At 40.5% G+C, this 23,858-nt stretch overlaps 2 protein-coding genes across 2 annotated transcripts in view; one reads left to right on the forward strand and one right to left on the reverse strand.

Moving 5' to 3' along the window:
* rnf151 (ring finger protein 151) overlaps positions 1–17,490 on the reverse strand; it is a 36,691-nt gene extending 19,201 nt beyond the window's left edge. Inside the window, exons 1-4 of the mRNA XM_078559286.1 lie at positions 17,467–17,490; positions 9,692–9,937; positions 2,549–2,694; positions 911–1,007 (exon numbers count right to left, since the gene is read on the reverse strand). Coding sequence (XP_078415412.1) covers positions 911–1,007; positions 2,549–2,694; positions 9,692–9,718 — 270 coding nt within the window. The 5' untranslated portion in view covers positions 9,719–9,937; positions 17,467–17,490. The remainder of the gene's footprint in view (positions 1–910; positions 1,008–2,548; positions 2,695–9,691; positions 9,938–17,466) is intronic.
* A 45-nt stretch (positions 17,491–17,535) lies between these two features.
* The window catches only part of tbl3 (transducin beta like 3), a 64,940-nt gene continuing 58,617 nt past the window's right edge, over positions 17,536–23,858 (forward strand). Inside the window, exons 1-3 of the mRNA XM_078558662.1 lie at positions 17,536–17,669; positions 21,622–21,673; positions 23,195–23,290. Of these exons, the coding sequence (XP_078414788.1) occupies positions 17,638–17,669; positions 21,622–21,673; positions 23,195–23,290 (180 nt within the window). The 5' untranslated portion in view covers positions 17,536–17,637. The remainder of the gene's footprint in view (positions 17,670–21,621; positions 21,674–23,194; positions 23,291–23,858) is intronic.

Raw genomic sequence — 23,858 nt, forward strand, 5'->3', positions numbered from 1 at the left:
TCTGCTGAAGGGTCATGAGGACTCGAAACGTCAACTCTTTTCTTCTCCGCCGATGCTGCTAGACCTGCTGAGTTTTTCCAGGTAATTCTGTTTTTGTTTTCTAATTGACTTTGAATTGAGTGACTTACTAGGCCATTTCAGAGGTTGGTTAAGAGTCAGCCACATTGCTGTGGGTCTGGAGTCACTTGTAGGTCAGATCAGGTAAGGACAGCAGATTTTGTTCCCTAAAGGACTTTAGTGAACCAGATGAGTTTTTGCAACAATTGATGATAGTTTCACAGTCATCATTACTGAGACTAGCTTTCAATTCCAGATTCTTCTTTATATATATTAATTTAGTTTTAAATTCAACCAGCTGCCATGGTGGGATTTCATCCCATGTCCCCAGAGCATTAGCCTGGGCCTCTGGGTTACTAGTCCAGTTACATTACCACTACACCATCTCTCCCTTTAATGCAAAATATTAAAGGAAACATTTGTAGAGTGGTTAGGCAAAGAGCAGGGAGAGGAGATAAATTGGATAATGCTTTCAAAGAACTGGTACAGGCATGATGGGCCAAATGGCCGCCTTCTGTATTTATAAAATTCTACAAGATGGTTTTGAAAGAGCACTGATTGCAGTCTGAAAGAGTTAGAATTTCTTTCTTCTCTTTCCAAATAAAAAGGCAGTCTGAAGACCTGTTCTTAAGCTCTTGCAAAAGAAACAAAATTTTGACGCAGGAAATATCTACCAAATTTCCTCAGCATTTTTCCACCACTACTTGCAGGGTTGAGAAACAGAGCACGAAAAATCATAAGACAGAAACCGATTACCACTTCACAGTGCTATGCATTGGCATCCTTAAATCAGGTCAGCTTTTAGCTGATGACTCTCCAGTAAGCATACATAACTTCAATGTTCACAATTTACCTTCATGATCAATCGACCAATCATGTTGTGGATCATAGGTATCACCGATCGAGCCACACTTCGCACCTTCTTCCTGCAGTAAGGACATTCTTGCTTCCTAAGGAAAATCATATTACATTAAGCAAAAGAAAACGCAGCTTTGTTCCTGAATATATTGTTACAATTGCAATCACCAGTTGGCCCACTTGATAGCTCATTATTCCACAGGACACCTAAGAACTATTTATATATTTTGCAAAATAACTTTGTATTATATTTTTATATGTATGAGGCACAAGTAAAGATTAAGATCACTTCAGTCTCCTAAAATACATTCCAAAACATCCTTCAAACATTTTAAGACATACTTACATACCTCATCCAATCTTTACAATCAAGTTATTTTACAGGGTCAAAAAAAATCCTGCCTCCTCCACCCATTATCCTTTCCATTTTCACTCTTTTAAAAAGAGATCTCACATTTAGGAGTTGGAAGTAATCCTCAACTGCCTCAGCCATCTAGACATTGTCCCTATTTGAGTATTAATACGCCACTTGATTGTAAAGATAAGCAAACTGTACCAGTTGTGTCTTTATTGATACATTGTGGAGCAGCATTACTGGATAGCAATAAAGAGACAACTTACTTTGCCCTCCCCTCCCCCATCCTGGAAGCTAACGTTAACGAGTACACCCACTGACCCCCAGTTGAAAAAAAAAATCAGCAAATTTAGTGTAGACCAAATGAAACAGGAGCTTACATTCTGCATCATAAACATCTATGAATCCACAAGGGAAGCTGTTATGAGATTTAATAGAGATAAAACTACTCATGCAATTAAGTGGTTTTAAAGTAAATCTTTGTACTTAAAAAAAAATGCTGAAGAAAGGATATGTATCTACTAGAAAAGACCCAAATTCGTCAAGTTAGAGTATTCTTTGACTTTTGGAAACTAAATTCAAATCTATTCAGATACGAAATGTTTCTCAGATATGAAATGTTCTCCCAGTTTCCTGAATGGAACAATCTAAAACCTGTTTTTAGTTGGCAAGACCACGGCACAGAATTTTCAATTTTCAAAGAAGCTGCAAGGACCATTTCTATAGGGAAAGCGGAATCTTATGCCTGTATTCTTCAGCGGATTACATCACAGACATTATCCAAAACATAGAGAATGGCACCATGCATCATGTTGGAGTTGAGAGATGTGCCAAAGGCAAAAATGTTCCACAGTGGAATTCATATATTGATTAATCCCCAAAGTGTAACATTTTATGCTGATTCTATTTTCAACTGTTTTGTAGGTGGAGTGGAGGTAAGAAAGGGGATAAAAATACTTTTAAATAGGAAATGGCCTCACAAATACCAGCAGTTTGCTATTTGACTGCAAGCTAACAGCAAGTAACATGTAATAGCGTACTCTTAGGCCTCTGAAAATATTTACACATACTTCAATTTTAAATTAATATAGATGTGAGATGCATCAAAATTGATTCAACAATAGAAACTTAGTGAAAGCAATGTTTCATCATTTTCAACCAAAGTTCTACACACATCCCTGCATTCAAACAATTTCATTCAGAATACAGGTACACACTCCTTTGAAATACATCAGGAATTAGGTATTTATTAAAAAGTTATTAGCAAGAAGTCTTTACTCTGTAAGCCACTTCGCAATGCAGCTTTTGCAGAAGACATGCTGGCAGCCGAGTTCCACAGGGTTTTTGAGCACGCCGTGGCAGATAGTACAGATGAATTCAGGGTCAGGGGCATTCTCAAACAGCTCAATGTCATACCCAGAATCCTAAATCAAGAAATGAAAAGTTGTGTTTTAGATTTTATCCCAAGTTGTAGTTTAGGAAGGAATGGAACGTATCGAATGGAGGAAGAGAGAAAAAATAAGAGGCAGTGTATGACATACTTAAATAGGTAAGAGAAAAAAAAGTGGAACCAATCTCCAACAAAGAAAGTGGCAGGGAATTTGTTGCTTCTGACTGTTCACCTCTAATAACACTAAATGAAGATTCCAAAATATATATTAATTTTCTTTCCCAATACCTTTCTGTTGGGTAATTTGATGAGCACTGAATGGAATTTTTGCCTTTTTTAAATGTATAAAAAGGATTGGGGCCATCTTGAAAATATACAGGAGGCTGGTCTCCAACAAAAACGGTAGAGAGAGAAAGCTCCATGGTTCGAGCCTTGTAAAACTTCACAGGATAGTCATCAGGTCAAGTCTTTCCCAGATTGGGGTGTTTTAACTGAGCTGGAACTCATTATCTGAGGCTAGGACATTGAAAAACCATGTGCTTTCCTGCAGGGGGAAACTTGGATAGGCATTGTACAGGTTCATTCCCAGACTAAGCTTGAACTCTTAGACACCAGGGACAACACACTATGGAAACCAAAGACATCCTCTGATATCAATGGTTTGGTTCAGTTGGGCAGAAAAGTGGCAAATGGAAACCAATCCAGAGTAGTGAGAGGTATTGCATTTGGTGAGGGCAAACAAAGCAAGGGAATACTGAATAAATGGGAGGATATTGAGAGGGGTTGAAGTGAGAGACCTTGAAGCACATGTCCATAGGTCCCTGAAGGTGGCAGGACAGGTGGATAAGGTGGTAAAGAAAGCATATGGAATGCTTTCCTTTATTGGATGAGGTATTGAATACAAAAGCAGGGATGTAATGCTGGAACTGTATAAAACACTGGTTAGTCTACAGCTGGAATTGTGTACACAGTTCTGGTCACCACCTTACAGGAAGGACATAATTGCTCTGGAGAAAGTGCAGAGGATATTTACAAGAATGTTGCCAGGGCTTGAAAATTGCAGCTATGAAGTTTGGATAAGCTAGGATTGTTTTCCTTAGAAAAAAGGAAGCTGAGGGGTGGCCTAATTGAGGTGTACAAAATTATGAGGGGCCTAGATAGGGTATACAGGAAAGACCCGTTTCCCCTAGCTGAGGGGTCAATTACCAGGGCCATAGATTTGAGATGATTGGTAGAAGGATTAGAGGGGACATGAGGAAAAACTTTTTTTCCCACCCAGAGGGTGGTGGGCATCTGGAATTCACTACCTGGGTTGGTGGGAGGCTGAAACGCTCAACTTAAGAGGTACTTAGATCTGCGCCTGAAGCATTATAACCTGCAAGGCTATGGACCAGGTGCTGGAAAATGGGATTAAAAATGAGTGGCTAGCTTCTTTTTCTCTTATAGTTGGCACAGACACGATGGGCTGAATGGCCTCTTTCCACACCGTAACTTTCCTATGGTTCCGTGGTTCTCTGCACCTTTATCAAGGTGCATAGTAATGAAAAAATATTTGTTGTAGTAAGGTCAGCAGTGAGGTTACCAGCAGCCACTTAATTGCTGTAGTAATACTGCTGTGTGCTTGCAAATGCACTGTTATGTGAGGAGCTTTGCCAGCTCATCTAGCACACAATGATGTATACTTCAAGAGCTTTTCAGTAACCACCTTTAATGTGCTAGAGTTCCTCTCTAGCCACCATCAGAACTACTTCAACAAAGATCCTCAGGGAACTTGACAAGGTGGATGCTGAAAGGATGTTTCCCCTTGTGGGAGAGACTAGAACTAGGGACACAATTTAAAAATAAGGGATCTCCCATTTAAGACAGATGTGAGAAGAAATTTTTTCTGAGGATTGAGAGCCTTTGCACTCTCTTCCCCATAGAGTGGTGGAGGCAAGATCATTGACAATTTTAAGGCCAAAATAGATAGATTCTTGACTATCAAAGGAGTCAAAGGTTATCAGGGGTAGGCGGAATCTGGAGTTGAGGCCACAGTCAAATCAGCTATGATCTTATTGGATGGCAGAGCAGGCTCAAGGGGCTGAATGGTCCACTACTACTCCTAATTCATATGTACAAAAATCTTCAGCAACATATCCCTTTTCAGCAACATCAAAAGTCACTATAATGACCTGTCAACACTGAAGCAGCTCAACCTATTGCCTTAGCTGCCTGGATTGAATAACTGTCAGAGTCTGTCCCAAAATCCAAATAGAGGAGCTCAAAAGTGTAGATCTGATCCCTTTCTCCTTCAATGAAAAGTGTTTTAAAATCTAGCAAAGTTACCTAATCAACTCTTTATATATGTTAACATATCATAAAAGCTTTCCAAAGTTGCTCATGGCATATACTATGTATCTTAACCATTCATCCAGATGTCCAAAACACCTTATATTTGAGGATCTGAAACATCATAGAACTATGTCACAGAACACAGGAGAGACAATATAAAATAAAGGGTACAACTCTAAAAAGGGTGCAGGAGCAGAGGGACCTGGGTGTACATATGCAATAGTCATTGAAGGTGGCAGGACAGGTTGAGAGCATGATTAATAAAGCATGCTGTATCCTAGGCTTTATTAATAGGGGCATGGAGTACAAGGGCAAGGAGGTTACATTGAATTTGTATAAGACTTTAGTTCAGCCTCAGCTGGAGTATCAAGTCCAATTTGGGCATCACACTTCAGAAGAGATGCGAAGGAATTAGAGTGAGTGCAAAAAAGATTCCCGAGAATGGTTCCAGGGATGAGGAACTTCAGCTATGTAGTTAGATTGGAGAAGTTAGGACTGTTTTCCTTAGAGAAAAGGTTAAGATTTGATAAGAGATATTCAAAATCATGAGGGGTCTGGACAGAGTAGATAGAGAGAAACTGTTCCCACTTATGAAAGGATCAAGAATGAGGGGGCACAGATTTAAAGCAAAGAGGCAAAAGTGATGCGAGGAGAAATTCTAATGCAGCGAGTTTAAGGTCTGAAATGCACTGCCTGAGAATGTGGTGGAGGCAGGTTCTAACGAAGCAATCAAAAGGGAATTAGCCTGTTAATGGAAAAAGAAGAATGTGCAGGGTTACAGGGAGGAGGGCACCAAATGAACCCATGCAGAAACTGGCTAAATGGCCTCCTTTTGCACTGTAACAATTTTGTGATTCTGTCTTTTTGATGGTCCAGTTGGGATTTGGGACTCACCTTTTGTTCCACATCTCACATTATGCCTATTTTGTGTTGATGAATAGGGTTACACTAGGTTACCTCAGTGTCAATAGAAAAACAATTCTACAAGTGAATCCTACAAACTCTGAAAGCCAGCACAATTAATACAGTCATTTAAAACAAAATCCCAACCAAACCAAAGGGAAGCTTGAAAATCTAAAATCATAATATTTTGATGTGCATTACCAGACACTGTGTCCACTAGTTACAGAAAGCCCCAAGTTTACCAGTAGACACCAGATGATCAAAGAAGAAAGTAACATGACACAGAGCCAGTTTATACCCTTAAGCAGCAAGAGATAAAAAAGCAGCCATAAGTGACAAGGGCACAGATTCTGATAACTGGGAGAGTTACAAAAACAGAAAGGTGACAGAACAGATAGCAAGAGCCACAAAGAGGGAATGCAAAAGAGACATGCATTAGGAAAGAAGGGTGAACAGGAGCAATGTGGGTTTCTTAAGCTGATAAGTGACATTTTAAGTCAAAATAAGGATATGCAGGACATGTTGGATAATTAATGAATTTACAATAGAGGACAAGGTCAGCACACTGGACATCCCAAGGACACTAATATTGAATTAGGGACTCAAAAGTTAACAAGCAAAATAACCATAATGAAGAAAAAAAACACTAAAGAATGACAAGTCCCCAGGACCAGATGGTTTCCATCTCAGGATTTTAAAGCAAGTAGGTGAGAACATTGCAAATGCCAAACTATAATATTCCAAATTTCTTTCAGTTCAGGAACTGATCCTTTAGATTTGAAAATTGTGCAGGTAAATTCACTATTTAAGAAAGGAGAGAGAGAAGGAAACCAGTTGGCCTAGCATCTATTGTTAGGAAAGGATTAGAATCTATAAGGGTAGTGACTGAACACCTTAAAAAATTTCAGCTGATTAGAGACAGCCAGCATGGAGTTATAGCAGGCAGGTCATGCCTGATGAATCCGATTGTGTTTTTTTTGAAGAGCTAATGATAAAGTAGTTGACAAGGGAATGTTTATGGATGTTATTTATATGGGCTTCCAGAAGACATTTAATAAGGTCCCTCATAAGGGACTGTTAGCTAAAGTTAAATGAAGGTAAATTACTGCCAGCTTAGGAAATTGGCTGAGCAACAGGAGAGAAAGTAGGGATAATGGACAGGTACTCAATTGGTAGTATGTAATTACTGGTGTCCCACATGGATCTGTGTTGGGGCTTCAACTATTCATTAACTGCTAAAGTGACGTGAAATACTTAAAAATCCAGCTGCCCTAAGGAATTCGTCACAATGGTTCAACAATTCCATGACGGCATGCTCACGCATGTCCTGGACGATGGTGTGTCTTTTAACCCAGTGCTTCCCAAACTTTTTCCCCACCGTGACCCTATTTTAATGTTTTTAACTTGCTGTGACCCCAGAGAGTGTGCATAGGGAGAAAGGCGAGGTGGGGTGGGGAGCAAGAGAGTGCAAAGGGAAGTAAAATGTGATATCACTTTGAAGGCTCTGAATTTTACCTGGATTGATCTCCAGCAGCCAAGAGAGAATTCCTCCACCTTAGCCAGGATATCAAACACGCTCATTAATTAAGCAAAGAAGCTTATTTAATAAACTCATTTATTCAGTAACAAAGCTGATACAGCATTGCATTAACATCTTCATCAATCTGCTCCTTCTTATAACTACACAAACCCCTCACACACAGAGGGATCAAAGCAGTGGTATTCACTAGAAAAACAGCATGGGGTATTAGAAAATTTTAAAATCAGGCCACAGGTTGAATTTAAAAGAAATACTTATAGATTCATTGTGATTGTATTTCTTAAAAGGTATCTTGTTACTTAAAACACAAAAAATTACAAAGGCTGAACACATTAGTAACTGTGCATAGTACACCAAGTGTGATCTAACCAAGCTTCGATATTGAGCACAACATCCCTTGTTTAGCACTTCTAGTGTGTTCCTAAAAAGTGGCATGCTGAACAAATGAAAAATCACTCTCCCATAAGAAAACATGCAATAAGAGTGGCTTATGTTCCTGACCTGTAATTTTTACACTGGCTGTCTTGAACCCAAGTGGCCCCAAAATTCTCTACTTAACTTTTTACATACTAACTCTTTCATCTTACCCTCACTGTGGGAAGTGGTGATTGGGAGAGGGGCAAGAAAGACAAGTGGCCCAAGGGTCACATAGTGAATACTGTTGGATCAAACTCACTGGCAGCAAAATGGAGGCCAGCTCTGGCAGATCTCACAATAACCAGTCATACTCTAGACACAGGTATGCCAAGAGGTGTAGTTCTATCAAAGTGGCCCACTGCAAATGTTCCATTTGGGCCACTTTCATCTCCAAAGTGGTCATTGTTGCCTCAAAGGGGGGGACCCACAGTTTGCAAGCCCCTGTTCTAATCAATCCCCTGTCACTAATTAAGTTAAACAAAGCTGCATCTTGGGGTTATTAGCAAGACTGGGTTGAGATACCACAATCTGGATGGGGAAGCAAGGGTGATTGGCTGGTGAGCTGGATTGAAATTGGTACATAACAGGTAACGGCTATTGGTACTGTAGCACAGTTTATGACCGTTTATAAAATTGTTTTCTGGCTACCCATCCCCTAACAGCAATCAAACCAATTTGCAATCAACACATGGATCTTCTGCTGCTACTAAAGATCAATATCTCCCACAGGTGTAGCAGGGCCATGTGGGCAAGTCAACCTTCCTTCCCATTGCTTAAATTTATGCATGGCAATTAATAAAAGGCACATTATATCCAAGTGTGACTGGGAAACAAACTTAAGATACAACACTGTGGTAAAGTACAACACATACAAAATGGCAGACAATCAAAATCAGGTGAAACAGGAACAAGATGGTAGAGCAGCTGATTTTAATAAATTAACAAGTTTGCTCAGGTTGAAAGAGAAGTTCAGCCCTGTATTCCTGCTGAAAAAGTACCTGAATTAAGAAAGCCAGAGTTTTTGGAGACAAGGACTGAGCCCTGAACCTCATGCATATAAAGTGCATCCCTTATCCCAGAGGGTGGCACAAAACCACTCCAACAACATGAATCATTCACATGTATAATTAGAACAGCACAGCATACATAACACCCTAGGAGATTTAAACCAAATGGCACATTTGTATTCAAAAACTGATACTAGCAAGTGATTGTAATTGGGGAAAATAATTTACAAGTCTTAAGATATTCACACACACTAGCAGATCTCCTATGCATTACTCATGGGGTCTGAAGCAATAAGATTTAGCTGTTCATCTGGCCACTCTAGTAAAAGGCACCTCATGAGAATAGTCATTGGAGTTACTTATAATTCCAGGGACACATTTGCATTTACAACACAATTATAGTGGAAAAAAAATCAGAGGGCATCACAATGTCATTTTCTATCTCCAATTTAGCAAAATCTAAATCTACCTTACTAGCTCCCCTTAATAACTGGCTTTTAAGGTGTTTCTGCATTTGTAACACATTAGAAATTAAAGTTATTTCAAATGAAATCTAACTTCCATGCTTCCAAATACCCTACTTCACGATAAACATATTCACCCCGTTACAAAATTTTTACAGACCTATCACATTTCCTTCAGCTCCCAAAAATATGTTCTGAAAGCCCCTGAAAAGTCGGGAAAAATAAAGCAACATTGGGAGGGGCAGAGTGTTACTCAGTTACGGGCAAAGAGGAGCACGATTTTCACTGAATGACTGGCAGACCAATTGTTGATGCAGTTGATTTTTGTCCCTATTCCACACAGTTCAAACAGCCAGAGCTGCCATATACCTGCATAGCTTCCTCACTCCACTCCATACTGCTGCAGACTCATGCACCGTCTATCAGCCTGTGAGAAATGTATCCTTTTTTCTGCCCAATCAAATGGTCGCGCCCCGACCTCCAATCACATCTCCGGCTGTCTGGTTGATCTACTGCAAGGCGTGGTCCTGACAGAATCCCACCCAGCAAAGTTCTGCCTCCGGACACTTGACCATAGTTCGCTGTGGTGCTGGCCGGGAGGATGTGTTTTGTACTCTCTATAAAAAGTAAACACAATATAGAAGGCCATGGAGTACACTGAAATTATAATGAGTGCATGGAATTGGATTCCAAAAAGCTGAGTTGAATAGGCCTGCAGTGAATGCTCTGTACTGTGGTGGATTGCACTGGAAACATAGTGCAGTGAAAGGCACTTTTTAAAAAAAACGCAACTTATTTAAAATTAGTCCTTATCTTCGTTGGAACATAGGACAGGAGACCATTCAGCTCCTCGAGCCTGTTCTGCCATTCAATTAGATCTTGATATCTGTAATTTATCTCCATCTACCTGCCTTGGTTCCTTAATAACCTTGCAGGACAAAAAGTAGTCAGTCTCAGGTTTTAAATTTTCAATTAGCCCAGTCTCAAAGTGTTTTTGGGAGACAGAATCATAGAAAACTTTTAGAATGTATTTCATTCTATCCACATTTTTAAAAAATATGCTTTAGGGTTGAATGTGTTTTCTTTAAATCAGTTAAATAGCTACTTGGACAGAAGATGAAGAATTGTTTTATTTTTAATGTAGAAACAACTAATGATTGTTTTCTAATATAAAGGACTTTCACAGATATTCCATATTACACAGGTATCATTTTAAAAATAATTCCAGTCTGGTAAACTCACAGAATAACAAAATCCAATAAGAAACCCACCACCATATATTGGAGTTCATATATATATTCTTGGACAAAAATTCTCTATCATGTTTGGTAACAGAAATATTACTTTCAAAATTTCTTCTACTTCCATGGCGTATCTCTCATGGTAGGCTACGAAGGAAGGGCCTGAAGACAGCATTCAGACTCTATATTGCTTCGTAATAGTGGCATACAGAGTTATCAATGAAAATAAAAATCATTGTTCCAAAGATAAGTGTTAGAATTTACCTGAGTCCTATAGTTAACCACATCTTGGTGTGATCATCAGAATTTGAATTTGTGTTAACATCAGTGCAATGGGAGTAAAAACTATAGCAGGCATGTTGGCTACATCCCACGTCAGGTGTGAGTATTGCGTATTGGCCAGAACCATGGGAATACCCAAGCTGTACCACAACTATTTGAGATTATCAAGGCCACCCTTTAAGTCATACGGACTCGAAACGTTAACTATATTCCTCTCCGCAGATGCTGTCAGACCTGCTGAGTTTTTCCAGGTATTTTTATTTTTGTTTTTATTATACCCTTTAGTAATAGGTTGCCTTTATTGTGCCACAACACTAGAGGGAGCACATGCACAGAGGCGATGTCAGACTTTGAGAAGCATCAGAATGTATGGGCTTACTCCACCTTCCATTATTTATTAACGTTTACTATTTTCTACAAATGAATGTGTTCTTTGGTAGCTGAGCTCTCCCAGGAAGCCACTGTTCACTCTTTATCATTCTTGTACCTGTGACAAAGGCCTTTGTTCACAATTGTTCAGTGTTTTGAATAAAAAGTATAAATAAATAAATAATAAATGAGAAATAATAAATAAAACACTCATCGTCCAGTGTGGGGTTTGAGACAATGCTTCTGGGATTAAGAGCCCTATTAAAAATCGAATGAGCTGGCCAAGCTGTGCAGGAATTGCAGCCGGAAAAAGGTCAGGATCAGTTCTGCATGCGCCAGCGGCTGCAGTGTGGGCCGGATGGTCATGTACAACTGTTACTGACGCCTTTCTGGTCGATGGCAGGAGTTACAGTGTTTGTATATTAACTGTTTAATAGTTAAACCATCAAGACAGCCATTATGTGAAGTCTGGAGGTTTGGTGAGAAGGAACTTACTTCCATATACATTCTGGGTATCATGTGATATAACTCACAAAGAAAGGGTACATATTATATCAGGGAACAGACCCTCTAAAGTCAGAACTCACAGGATGGCCGAAAGGACAACATCTACAGAGGCCAATTTTAATTACCTTGGGCCTGCAAAAAACTAGGTTGTATGAATCTATTGTGTAACGCTAATAGTTATTATATTATTGGTGCCTGAGTAATAAACTTGAATTTGGGCAACACACTCAGGCCTGAATCATGAGGAATTATTTAACTGTATTAAAAGATTTCCTAACAATGAGCCAACACAATGACAAAGCTGCATCACAACACAAGTTCAACAAACTTTCTAAAAAACTGCCATTAATTATTTACTACTGTGTTTAGCACTGTGAATACAGTCCTCTCCACTTACATCAAACTCATTTAAGTCAACACCCTGCTTATGTTGACAAAAAATGAAGTTATAATCTCTTCTCCTCACATTTGTACCTAATATTTACCAAGTGTGTCAACATCAGCATAAACACTGGCACGCTTAGTTTGACAATTTTAAAAAACTCACCAACAGTATTTAAAGTGTTCTTTTAATGTCCCATGTGTCAACAGGATCTTGTCTTGGCAATTGACACCTGACAGAGGGTGACACAGTTCGGGGAGGCAGAATGGCTTATGAAACCTATAAATTAGGCATGGTGAAAATGCTGACTATCATCTATTATTCTCTGATAAGTTTGAAGGGCTAATTCAAAAGTAAGAAGTGCTGCTTGAATCTGAATACTCTCAAATGATTATTTTCAAATTAAATTAAGGAAAATCCGTGTAAACAAACTTTACAGAAATTTTAAATCAGAAATGCTACTTACAAACTTTAATTAATTTTTGTTGTTACAAATAGTTATATATGTATTTATATGTTATGATATTTACATTTATTACTGTCAGAGATAGCACTCTCACCTCAAAGTCAGAATGATACAAAATGATGGGTTCAAATCCCACTCCGCAGGCTTGAACACAAAAAATCCAGGAAAGCACTTCTGTGCAGTTGAGAGGGAATGTTACACTGTCAGGGATGCCATCTTGTGGATGAAACTTTTATCTGCCCCCTTAGGTGGGTTTAAAAGACTCCACAACACTCTTCAACAAAAAGTGCTTTCATGTTGTCCTGGCCAATTTTTACTTCTCAACCAAAACCTAAAACAAATCTTGTTTTTTATTTATTTTCTGTATTTGGGAACTTTCTGCACCCAAATTGGATGCCACATTTCCTACACTACAATCGTAACTATACACTTCAAGAAGTACATCAATGCCTGCAAAGCACGTTGTGGTGTCCTGTGGTTATGAAAGGCACAATATAAATACAGGTCTTTCTTCTTTCATTTGATCACACTTATATAAATCAGACTATAATGAATACTTAATATATTTTGCACATAAATGATCTCCAATAGTTAATATGTCCCAATATATGTATCACCCACTTGTCAACAAACTGCTTGCTTTAACAGATTAGAATTGTCACCAATATATTGACATAAGTGAATAGGATAATACGTTATTGCCAGTCTTGAAATATGATGAATATCTCTACTCATAAGGGGACCACAGCTCACTTGGTCTTCAGCATCCATGAATCTAACTCATTGTTAAGATATTTATCAGAGGTTATTGCTGGTCATGACAACTGCGTTATACTTTAAGTATGCACACATTGCAATCATTGTGCTACATAGCGCTACCATTATCTATGAGTGGTCCTTCATGTGTTAACTTCCAAACAGTCTGGGTGAGTGAGTTGAACCCCCCCACTATCAACGACTTGGGAGTTACCATTGACCAGAAATTGAACTGGACCAGTCATATATAAATACTGTGGATACAAGAGCAAGTCAAAGGCCAGGAATTCTGCATTGAGTACTTCACCACCTAGCTCCCAAGGCCTGTCCACCATCTACAAGGCACAAGTCAGGAGTTATGGAATATGCTCCACCTGTCTGAATGAATGAACAACTCTCAAGGAGCTCAACACCTCCAGGACAAAGCAGCCTGCTTGATTGGCAGCCCATCTGCCACCTTAAACATTCACTCCCTCCACCACCAACACAAAGTGACAGCAGTGTGCACCAATAATAAGAGGCACTGCAGCAAATCACCAAGGCTCCTTCGACAGCACCTTCCAAACCCACAACCTCTACCACCCAGAAGGACAAGGACAGCAGATGCATGGAAACACCATCACTTGCAAGTTCCCCTCCACGTCACCTACCTTCCTGACTTGGAACTACATCACCATTCCTTACTGTCGCTGGGTCAAAATCCTGGAATTTCCAGCCCAACAGCACTGAAAGTGTAGCTACACCACATGGATTGTACTGGTTCAAAAAGGCTACTCACCACCACCTTCTAAAAGACAATTAGTGATGGACAATGAATGCTGGCCTAGCCAGCAACACCCACAACCCATGAAATAATTTTTTAAATTACAAAATGTCAGCATGCAGGTACAACAGGCTTTTTATTATATTTGTTCATGGGATGTGTGTGCTTCTGGCTAGGCCAGCATTTATTACCCATCCCTGCCCTTGTTCAGAGGGCATTTAAGAGTCAACCACATTGCTGTGGATCTGGAGTCACATGTAGGCCAGACCAGGTAAGGACAGCAGATTTCCTTCCCTAAAGGCCATTAGTGAACCAGATGGGTTTTTCTGACAATCAGCAATGGTTTCGTGGTCATCATCAGACTTTTAATTCCAGATTATTATTGAATTCAAATTTCACCATCTACCGTGGTGGGATTCAAATCCTGCTCCACAGGTCATTACACTGGGTCTCTAGAATACTAGAACAGTGACAATACCACTACGCCATCCCTCCCCATAATTAGGAAAGCAAATGGAATGTTAGCTTCTATAGCACAAGGTATGGTGTATTAAAGTAAGGAAGTCTTGCTACAACTGTACAGGACATTGATGAGCCACACCTAGAGTATTGTGCACAAGTTTGGTCTCCTTAAGGAGGGATATACTTGTATTGGAGAAGGTTCACTATGCTGATCACTGGGATGAAAGTGTTGTCTTCTGAGGAAAGATTTAGCAGGTTGGACCTATACTCATTGGAGTTTGGAAGAATGAGAGGTGATCTATATATAATTCTGACCATGCTTAACCAGCTGGATGCTGAGAGAATTTTTCCCCTTGTGGAGAAATCTAGATATAGGGGACATAGTTTAAAAATAAGGGCTCTCCCATTTAAGACAGAAATGAGGAGGAATTCTTCTTTTAAAGGTTTGTTAGTCTTTGGAATTCAGAGCAGTGGAGGATGTGTCATTGAATATGTTCTAGACTGAGTTAGACAGATTTTTCATCTACAAGGGTGTCAAGGGTTTTGGGGGGCAGCCAGGAAAGTGGACTTAACACCACAATCAGATCAGCCGTGATCTTATTGACTAGCGGAGCAGGCTCGGTGGGCCACCTGGCCTACTCCTGGTCCTATTGCTTATGATCTTATGGTATTAGGTTTGAGATTACTGAGGCTGAGGAAGTTTAATTTTGTCAATTTAAAAAAACATCCATACATCTGATATGGTGGCAGGAGAAGGAAAGTGGGACGAAATGGATTGCTTTTTCCAAAGGCCAATACAGGCCTGGTGGACTGAATGGCCTCCTTCTATGCTGTCAGATACTATGATTTAAAACACTGTGGGGCATAGAGTGGTAGGATAAAAGTTTAACAAGAGTGAGAAAGGAATAGAAGGTTATACTGATAAGGTTAGATGAAGAACATGGGAGGAGGCTTGTATGGAACTTAAACACTGACACCAACTGGACAACTGGCCAGTTTTTGTGCTGTACATTTATGTAATTCTATGTAAATGTGATAAGTCCCTAAGCCTAAGGGAAAGGATTGTGCATTCCAAGTCAACCTCTCAATCTACCCCCGTGTGTATTTCAATTTAGCTTGGCTTAAACTCTGAAGGATGATGGATTTTTGCATGCAACTACCTGACCAAACATAAAAAGCCAGAAATGTATTTTATTGTAAAGTGAACCAAATTTTAATGCCCTCTTTTTCATGGTCTCCTGACATAAAAAAAATCACATCCACATACGCCACTTGTCATCATTTCATGCTGACAGATAGTGTTTCTAGGTTTAAATCTGTTTGTGAACATTTACTAAAAAAAAATTTAAACTTTCACACTATCTGATAGCTCCTGAGGTTATTGAAGAATGCTGATGAAATCTTTGTACACACATGGCACTTGTATGCACCTGCAACTTTGCAATCCTGTTGTTCCCACACAAACTTGTGAACAAGACACCTAAAGAGTAGATAAGTTAACCAAAGTTACGGTGCTGTCGCTGTGTGCTGAAGCCACCAGACAAAATGCAAAAATGCCTTTTCAGACATCACAACATGGATCGGATGTACTCATATACATGAAGCAAAACAGTTAAAGGTGGCAAGGGATAGTTGAAGGAAGATGCGAGTCTGCACAACCGTCTGCATTTTATGAGATGATTTGCAGATCAGCTATGATCTAACTGAATGGCAGAATGGGCTTGAAGAGTTGCACGACTAAAGCTTGAGGTTTGTTTTATTATTACATTCAAGGGTTGTTTAAAGATGGGTATGGACATATGTTTGGATGTAACATAAAATACTGATTCAGTTTGCTACAAAATTTTAAGGTGAAGCTGCTGTTGTTTAAAGGGTTGGTTTGCACATAATGAGACTTCTTTCTTCATCAATTTGCCATTTTTCTCTTCCACAACTCAAAATAAGTTGCAGTTATGGGAGTGACTGAAGCCTGCTGTCCATCGCCTTTGTGGTAGTCTTCACATGCTGTGAGAGGTTTGTGAACCACTGACAAGCTCAGAATTCTGGATCAGAACCGATTTTCCACGGTATGACATGTAAGATAGAGTAAATAAGGAAAAAATGTTTCCAGTACGTGGCAGGATAGTATGTAACTGGAGGACATAAAAATAATATAATTGAAAAAAGAACCAGAGGGAAAATGAGGATAAATTTATGCAACAAGTTGTTATGATTTGGAGTGTCATTGCCTGAAGGTGAAACAGGTTCAATAGTAATGTTGAGAAGCGAATTGAATATATATTTAGAAACATAGAATGATACAGCACAGATGGAGGCTATTCAGCCTATTGAGCAAAATGTATCTGATTAGTCCTACTTCTCCATACTTTCCCCTTAGCCCTAGAAATGCATACATCCAATTCCCTTTTGAAAGGGAACATTTTTGCAGAGCGATGGGGAAAAAGCAGGAGTGGGGCAAAGGGAAAACCTCTTCCAAGGGGCTAGCATAAGCTGGATGGGGCTAATGGCCTCCTGTACAGTGATGAAAAATATGAGGCACCTGCAGGAATACGTTCACCCAGAGTGGGCAAAGTCCCATAACTGGGCTAGGTGCAGGGAGGATGTTTCCCCTGGTTGAAGAGTCCAGAACCAGGGGCCACAATACGGGGCAGGCCATTTAGGACTGAGATGAGGAAACATTTCTTCACTCAGAGGGTGGTCGGCCAGTGGAATTCTCTACCACAGAGGGCTGTGGAGGCTGGGTCACTGAGTATATTCAAGAAAGAAATTGATAAAATTTTGGATATACGGAGAGAAAGCAGGAATATGACGTAGAGATAGAGGATCAACCATGATCATATTGAATGGCGGAGCAGGCTCAAAGGGCCCATGTTTCTATTTATATTTCACACAGATTAAAGTGGAGCCGTTACTCACTGTGTGCTGTTGCTATGGGGATGAGGCTGCGTCATGCTCAGAGCGCCGCTTGTGACGTCTATGCCGCGCGCCGGAAGCGGCCGGTGTGGAGCTGGAAACGTGTTGGGCTGGGGAGATGGCGGCCTGAGGAACGAGGAGGGGGAGTTCAACCCAGCGGAATGAACCAGGGCCATGGCAGCCACCGCAATACAGTTCAAGACAAAGTGAGTGTGGTCCCAGTCTCGCTGTCGGACCCTCCGAATGAGGCACTGCTTCCTCCTGATCCTGGGTTCATATCTCCTCCTTCCCTTGCAGTCGGAAAGATAAAGCTCAGTCCCAGGTTCTTCAGTTGGATTCTGATCGGCCGGGAATGAGACTCTTGTAAACTCTTGTTCCCATGTGGGTCGCGGTGCTGTGGAACTGTGATTGCTAAAAACTTACTTTAAGCCGGTTCAGTGTACCTTAAATCGTGGCTACTTTTAATGAAGTCAGCATGATCCCACACACACAGTCCCTGAGTATTCACGATGTGAGGTAGCTAAGGTCTGAGCTGCTGGGACTGTGTAAAGTAAGTTGTGTGTAGGAATCTATCAGGTTTAAATGAAAAGAATGTAACTGATCCTGAGGCAACATTTTCATTGTGGATAGGAGGTGCATTTTGTAGTCTGAATAATTTAGACCTGTTTGGTCTTTCCCCCGCTATTAAATTAGATGTTTAGCAAATGGGAGAGAAGAACCCCAGGCTTCTCAACAGGTTGAGTAGATTTAAGTGTAGATGTAAAACAGCTTTAACTGGTGTAGTTAGTATAAAGCAGAAACTTTGAAACTACCCCCTCTGAGTAGTTGGTCCCTCGTGTGTCAGGTCGGGCTCCTATTTTTGATTTAGACCCCAATTTAGTATTGGTACAAGACCCAAATCAGTCCACACCAGTGCTTAACAGGGCATTTGAATGCACTCCTTTATTTTATGAGCTGGGAGGAAAAAACATTCAGAAGTTTCCATTGTGAGATTGTAATTTGTTTAGTGAGATTAAATAATTTAAATGGATTGTGGCAAGTGATGTCTTTTGAACAATCAACCTTTTAACAATTGGCAATTTTGTGATATTAAAGCCTTTTGTAGCTGAAGTGTAGACGCAGGGCAGAGGCAAGTCAACGAGTGCCATGTCAACAGAAACGTTTTAGAAAAGGGTTGGGAACTGCCTAAACTACTATTTGGGATAAAGAAATACTAATTGTGAGTCAAAGTTCTTACAGCAAAGAGAAATTTATGGATTTTGTGATGTGGGTGTGCTACTGATGTTTGTATTTAGTTACAAGATGCATTTGCACTACAACTGTATATTCTGAGATTTGACAGTTGTCACCAGGAAGGAGCTGGAGGTGAGGAAATTCAGGTCTGTGGTGACTTTGACCACTACTGACAAGGTTTGGCCAGTTGGCCCTCCTGGAAGGAAGTCGTCTTCCAGGAGTTGCAAATGTCAACATTCATCTGATTGCAAGCTTGAGCATCATGAGGTATTAGTGCTCAGTCATGCCTGAGAAGCTCATTCCCTGCCTGTATGTCTTATGTTGGGGGTTTCACCTCCTGTGAGCTGGCGCTCTGTCCTGAATAGCGGCAGGTGGATGAGGAGAAGTCTGCTACTGTTGGTGCTGCCACTGCTGCTGGTGCTGCCACTGCTGCTGGTGCTGCCACTGCTGCTGGTGCTGCCACTGCTGCTGGTGCTGCCACTGCTGCTGGTGCTGCCACTGCTGCTGGTGCTGCCACTGCTGCTGGTGCTGCCACTGCTGCTGGTGCTGTCACTGCTGCTGGTGCTGTCGCTGCTGCTGCTCTTGTTCCTCATCAGAGGTCCAAGGTAGAGCTGTGTAGGATGCTCCCGTGGTGTAGTGAAAGCTGACAGATTGGAAGTGCTGATCAAAGGCAAAAAACTGCAAGGTAGCAGACCAAAGTATTGGAAATGACTTCCAAAGCAAGCCCTTCCAGTCCTGTGAGCAAAAGCCTTTCTTGCCAGTCAATTGCCTAGGCCAGTCAATTCCTACAGTCCTTCGCCGTGTTTAATCTGGGGAGTTCTACAAGCCTGTCAAATTTGTACTCTCAGATTTAAAGTCCGAATCCTTAGTTTAGAACTACAGTTAATAAACATTTAACCCATTTAAGTGTCATACCTAGCATAAAGGAAGGTAGTTGTGGTTGTTGGAGGTCAGTCATCTCAGCTCCAGGACATCACTGCAGGAGTTCCTTAGGGTAATGTCCTCGGCCCAACCATCTTCAGCTGCTTCATCAATGACCTTCTTTCCATCATAAAGTCAGAAGTGGGGATGTTTGCTGATGATTACACTATGTTCAGCACCATTTGTGACTCCTTAGATACTGAAGCAGTCCAAGTCCAAATGCAGCTAGATCTGGACAATATCCAGGCTTGGGCTGACAAATGGCAAGTAACATTCTCGCCATACAAGTGTCAGGCAATGACCATCTCCAGCAAGAGAGATTCCACCTATCACCCCATGATGTTCAATGTCATTACCATCACTGAATCCCCTACTATCAACATCCTAGGGGTTACCATTGACCAGAAACTGAATTGGACTAGCCATATGAATATGCTGGTTACAAGAGCAGGTCAGAGGCTAGGAACCCTGCAACGAGTAACTCACTGACTCCCCAAAGACTGTCCACCATCTACAACGCACAAGTCAGGAGTGTGATGGAATACTCCCTGCTTGCCTAGGTGAGTGCAGCTCCCACAATACTCAAGAAGCTAGGACAAAGCAGCCCACTTGATTGGCACCACAACCACAAACATTCACTCCCTCCACCACTGATGCACAGCAGTGTGAATCATGTACAAGATGCACTACAGGAATTCACCAAGGCTCCTTCGACAGCACCTTCCAACCCCACGACCACTAACATCTAGGAGGACAAGGGCAGCAGATAGATGGGAACACCACCACCTGGAAGTTCCCCTCCAAGTCACTCACCATCCTGACTTGGAAATATATTGCCATTCCTTCACTGTCACTGGGTCACAATCCCCGAACTCCCTTCCAAACTATGGGTGTACGTACACCACATTGATTGCAGCGGCTCAAGGATGCAGCCCACCACCACCTTCTCAAGGGCAACTAGGGATGGGCAATAAATGCTGGCCCAGCCAGCGAAGCCCACATCCCATGAATTAATAAAAAAAAACCTTTTGTCCCATGGGCGTTTCACCATGTGCTGAAGAAATGGAAGTCAGCAGGATCCTGCGCTCTGATATGCTGGCAGTTTCTGGTGTTTTAGCACGTCATCCACACAAAAGCCCACCCACCCTGGTAGATTAAAATTCCCCTGCAATATGTCTGTGATTTTTGCAACTTGCTGCTACGAGGCCCTGCCGTTGGCACTGAGCCATGGAGAGCATTTTCCCTGGTGTCTGGCCCGATTTACATTGTTGATTAGCAGAGTATGAGTGACTGTTAATTTTCTAGTTTTCAAGGCATGATAGTTAAATCTGTGATCACTGCAATGTGTCCTTCTGTCACCTCCATTTACTAATTAAGAAATCTGTTGGACAGTTTGTAACCTAAGTTATCATCAAGTTAAGTGTCTATTCTACTGACTTCTGAAGTTAAGGAAAATCATGTGAGAATGCATACGATATAATCAGTAATTAAAACATAGTAATGAAGGCTCTCAGCTTGATCCCTAGAATTTCTCCCAATTACTTAGCAATTGGGCAGGCAAAGGCAGTTTATAAGGAATAAGTGCTCAACAACAGAAATATCTGAATTAAAAACCTGAAAATGTAATGCTCAATAACTGAGATCCTGGTGGTAACATTGTACAGGGCCAACTGAATGTAGTGAAAGAACTGAAGAAACAATTTAAAGATATAAATTGAGACTGCTTTTCTATATCTGCAGGCATTCTTGCGCTTTAGGAATAGTGAACCTGTATCATCCAAGGCATTTGGAGTTCTGTGTAGAAAATGAGCATGAAGTATTTGGCAGACAATAGACCTGAACCTTGAGTTAAGAGGACAGTGACCCATAACTTGAAATCCTTGAAAGTGCACCTTCGGAAGGCTAAAAGATGTTTCCTTGCCCTTGTTTCAGTCAAATGCAAAAGTTCACTAAATTACTGTTTTTCTCAATCCGTGTTTAACTCAAAGTTTAAATCTCTTCCAGCTATGCTGTTTCCAGCAAAATTGAACCATTTTACAAAGGTGGAAAAGTGCAGGTATTTTTTAATTTATTGCAAATTTAACGTTTTCATTAATGTTTAAACTCTTAAGATTGTTTAGTATAAATGCTACAGAATATTGAAATGCAAAGGATTCTGTCATACAACTTTGATATTGCTATTTCATAAATGTGATGTAAAATAATTGCAAATCAATAATTTGATGAATATGTTATAACTAAACAAGTTTTACTCATTTTAAGATCTGGATCCTTTGAATTTCTTGGCATGTTTGTACAATGTGATTCAACTGTATCAAAGAACATTTATTCATGATGGTTATGTAGCCCATCATCGACATTTTTTGTACTAAAAAGTGGATCTACAAAAAATTGGAAGAGGAAGAAGTTGAAAGGCAACCAGGGGTATAGACAGAGTAAATGCGAGTTTAGGAGAAATAAACACGAGAGGACATGGCTTTAGGGTGAAAGGGGAAAGGTTTAGGGGGAACATTAGGAGGAATTTCTTTACTCAGAGAGTGGTGAGAGTGTGGAACGAGCTACCATCTGACGTGGTAAATGCAGGCTCACTCTTAAGTTTTAAGAATAAATTAGATAGATACCTGGATGGGAGAGGTCTGGAGGGTTATGGACGAGGTGCAGGTCAATGGGACTAGCGGAATAATATTTCGGCGCAGACTAGAAGGGCCAAATGGCCTGTTTTCTGTGCTGTAGTGTTCTATGGTTCTATGGTTCAAACAGCCTTGGTAGTGCTGATTTTACAGGCTCTTCATTCCTGCACTATGATGCTGAAACATCATAGGGGGAGATGGTGGCGTAATGGTAATGTCACTGGACAGTAATCCAGTGACCCAGGCTAATACTCTGGGGATGTGGGTTTGAATCCCACTTTGGCAGCTGGTGGAATTTAAATTCAGGTGATAAATCTGGAACATAATGTTAGTTTCAGTAACGGTGACCACAAAGTTATCATTGTTGTGAAATCCCATCTAGTTCACTAATGTCCTTTAGGGAAAGAAATCTGCCATCCTTACCTGGTCTGGCCTGCATGTGATTCCAGATCCTACAGCAGTGTGGTTGACTCTTAACTGCCCTCTGTAATGGCCTAGCAAGTCACTTAGTTCAGGGGCAATTCAGGATAGGCAACGAATGTTGACCTTAGGTATTACTGTAATTTTGACCTTAGGTATTACTGTAATTTTTTTTTGTTCTTTCATGGGATGTGGGCAACGTTGCCCACATCCCATGAAAGAACAAAAAAAAATTACAGTAAGAAAGTTACTGAAATATAGCCTGAATGTAACATTAGCATTTTCTTCATTCTAACTTTCTCTACCTTTTTCTCTGTCTTAATTTGTTTTCACTTTTGATTTTTGTTTGATTAATTTAATTTATGTTTGATATGTCTTACATTCTGTCTAAAAAAGAGAAATAAAACATCCATTCCTTAGCTTATTTTGACAGACTTTGGGCCCCTGCTGTCCATTTGGAGGTGGAAACAGCTTCCCTTTGTTCTGAAATGTGTTACTTCGAATATATTCTACTTCTTCCCATGCAGATCAATAAAGATGGAACATACATGTTCTGTACTTGTGGAACAAAGGTCAATGTCATCGATATTCGAACAGGAAAGGTCACAAAGAGTATTGAGCAGGTATGGAATTTACTTTGGTATGAATGTCTTTCTGTTCCTCACTCTTGGTGCTGCTGATACTTTCTTTTTGTGCAGAATGTGATGCAAACCAAGACCTTCCACTCCTGTACCAATAGAAACTTTCCATACTATACCATCAAAGGACTCCGTTTCTATTTATTTACATTTCCTTAATTTTGTGCTTAATATGCAATGTGTTAGCGTTGCACGATGGAGAAGTTTTCGTTTACAACTTTATCATTATTACACACTTCCAGTTCAGTATAATATTAAATGCAGAGCCCAAATTTCCCTAAACTCTATTTCAATAGTATACCTCAGCGCGAACATTCAAAGTCTTCCCTTTAGAGTTTCCATGTGACCTGTTTCTATTTCCTCCAAAAGCCATTTTACATACATTGAATGTACAGCACGTAAACAGGCCATTCGCCCCAACCAGTCCATGCTGCACTCTTGTCTTTCCTCATCTAAATCTACCATCGTGACCATCTATTCCCTTCTCCCTCAAATGCTTGTCCAGCCTCTCCTTAAATGCATCTATACTATTTGCTTCAACACTCACTAAGGT

Source organism: Cetorhinus maximus, chromosome 15 (genome assembly GCF_964194155.1).
Source record: "Cetorhinus maximus chromosome 15, sCetMax3.hap1.1, whole genome shotgun sequence".
In the NCBI taxonomy this organism is placed as follows: Eukaryota; Metazoa; Chordata; class Chondrichthyes; order Lamniformes; family Cetorhinidae; genus Cetorhinus; species Cetorhinus maximus.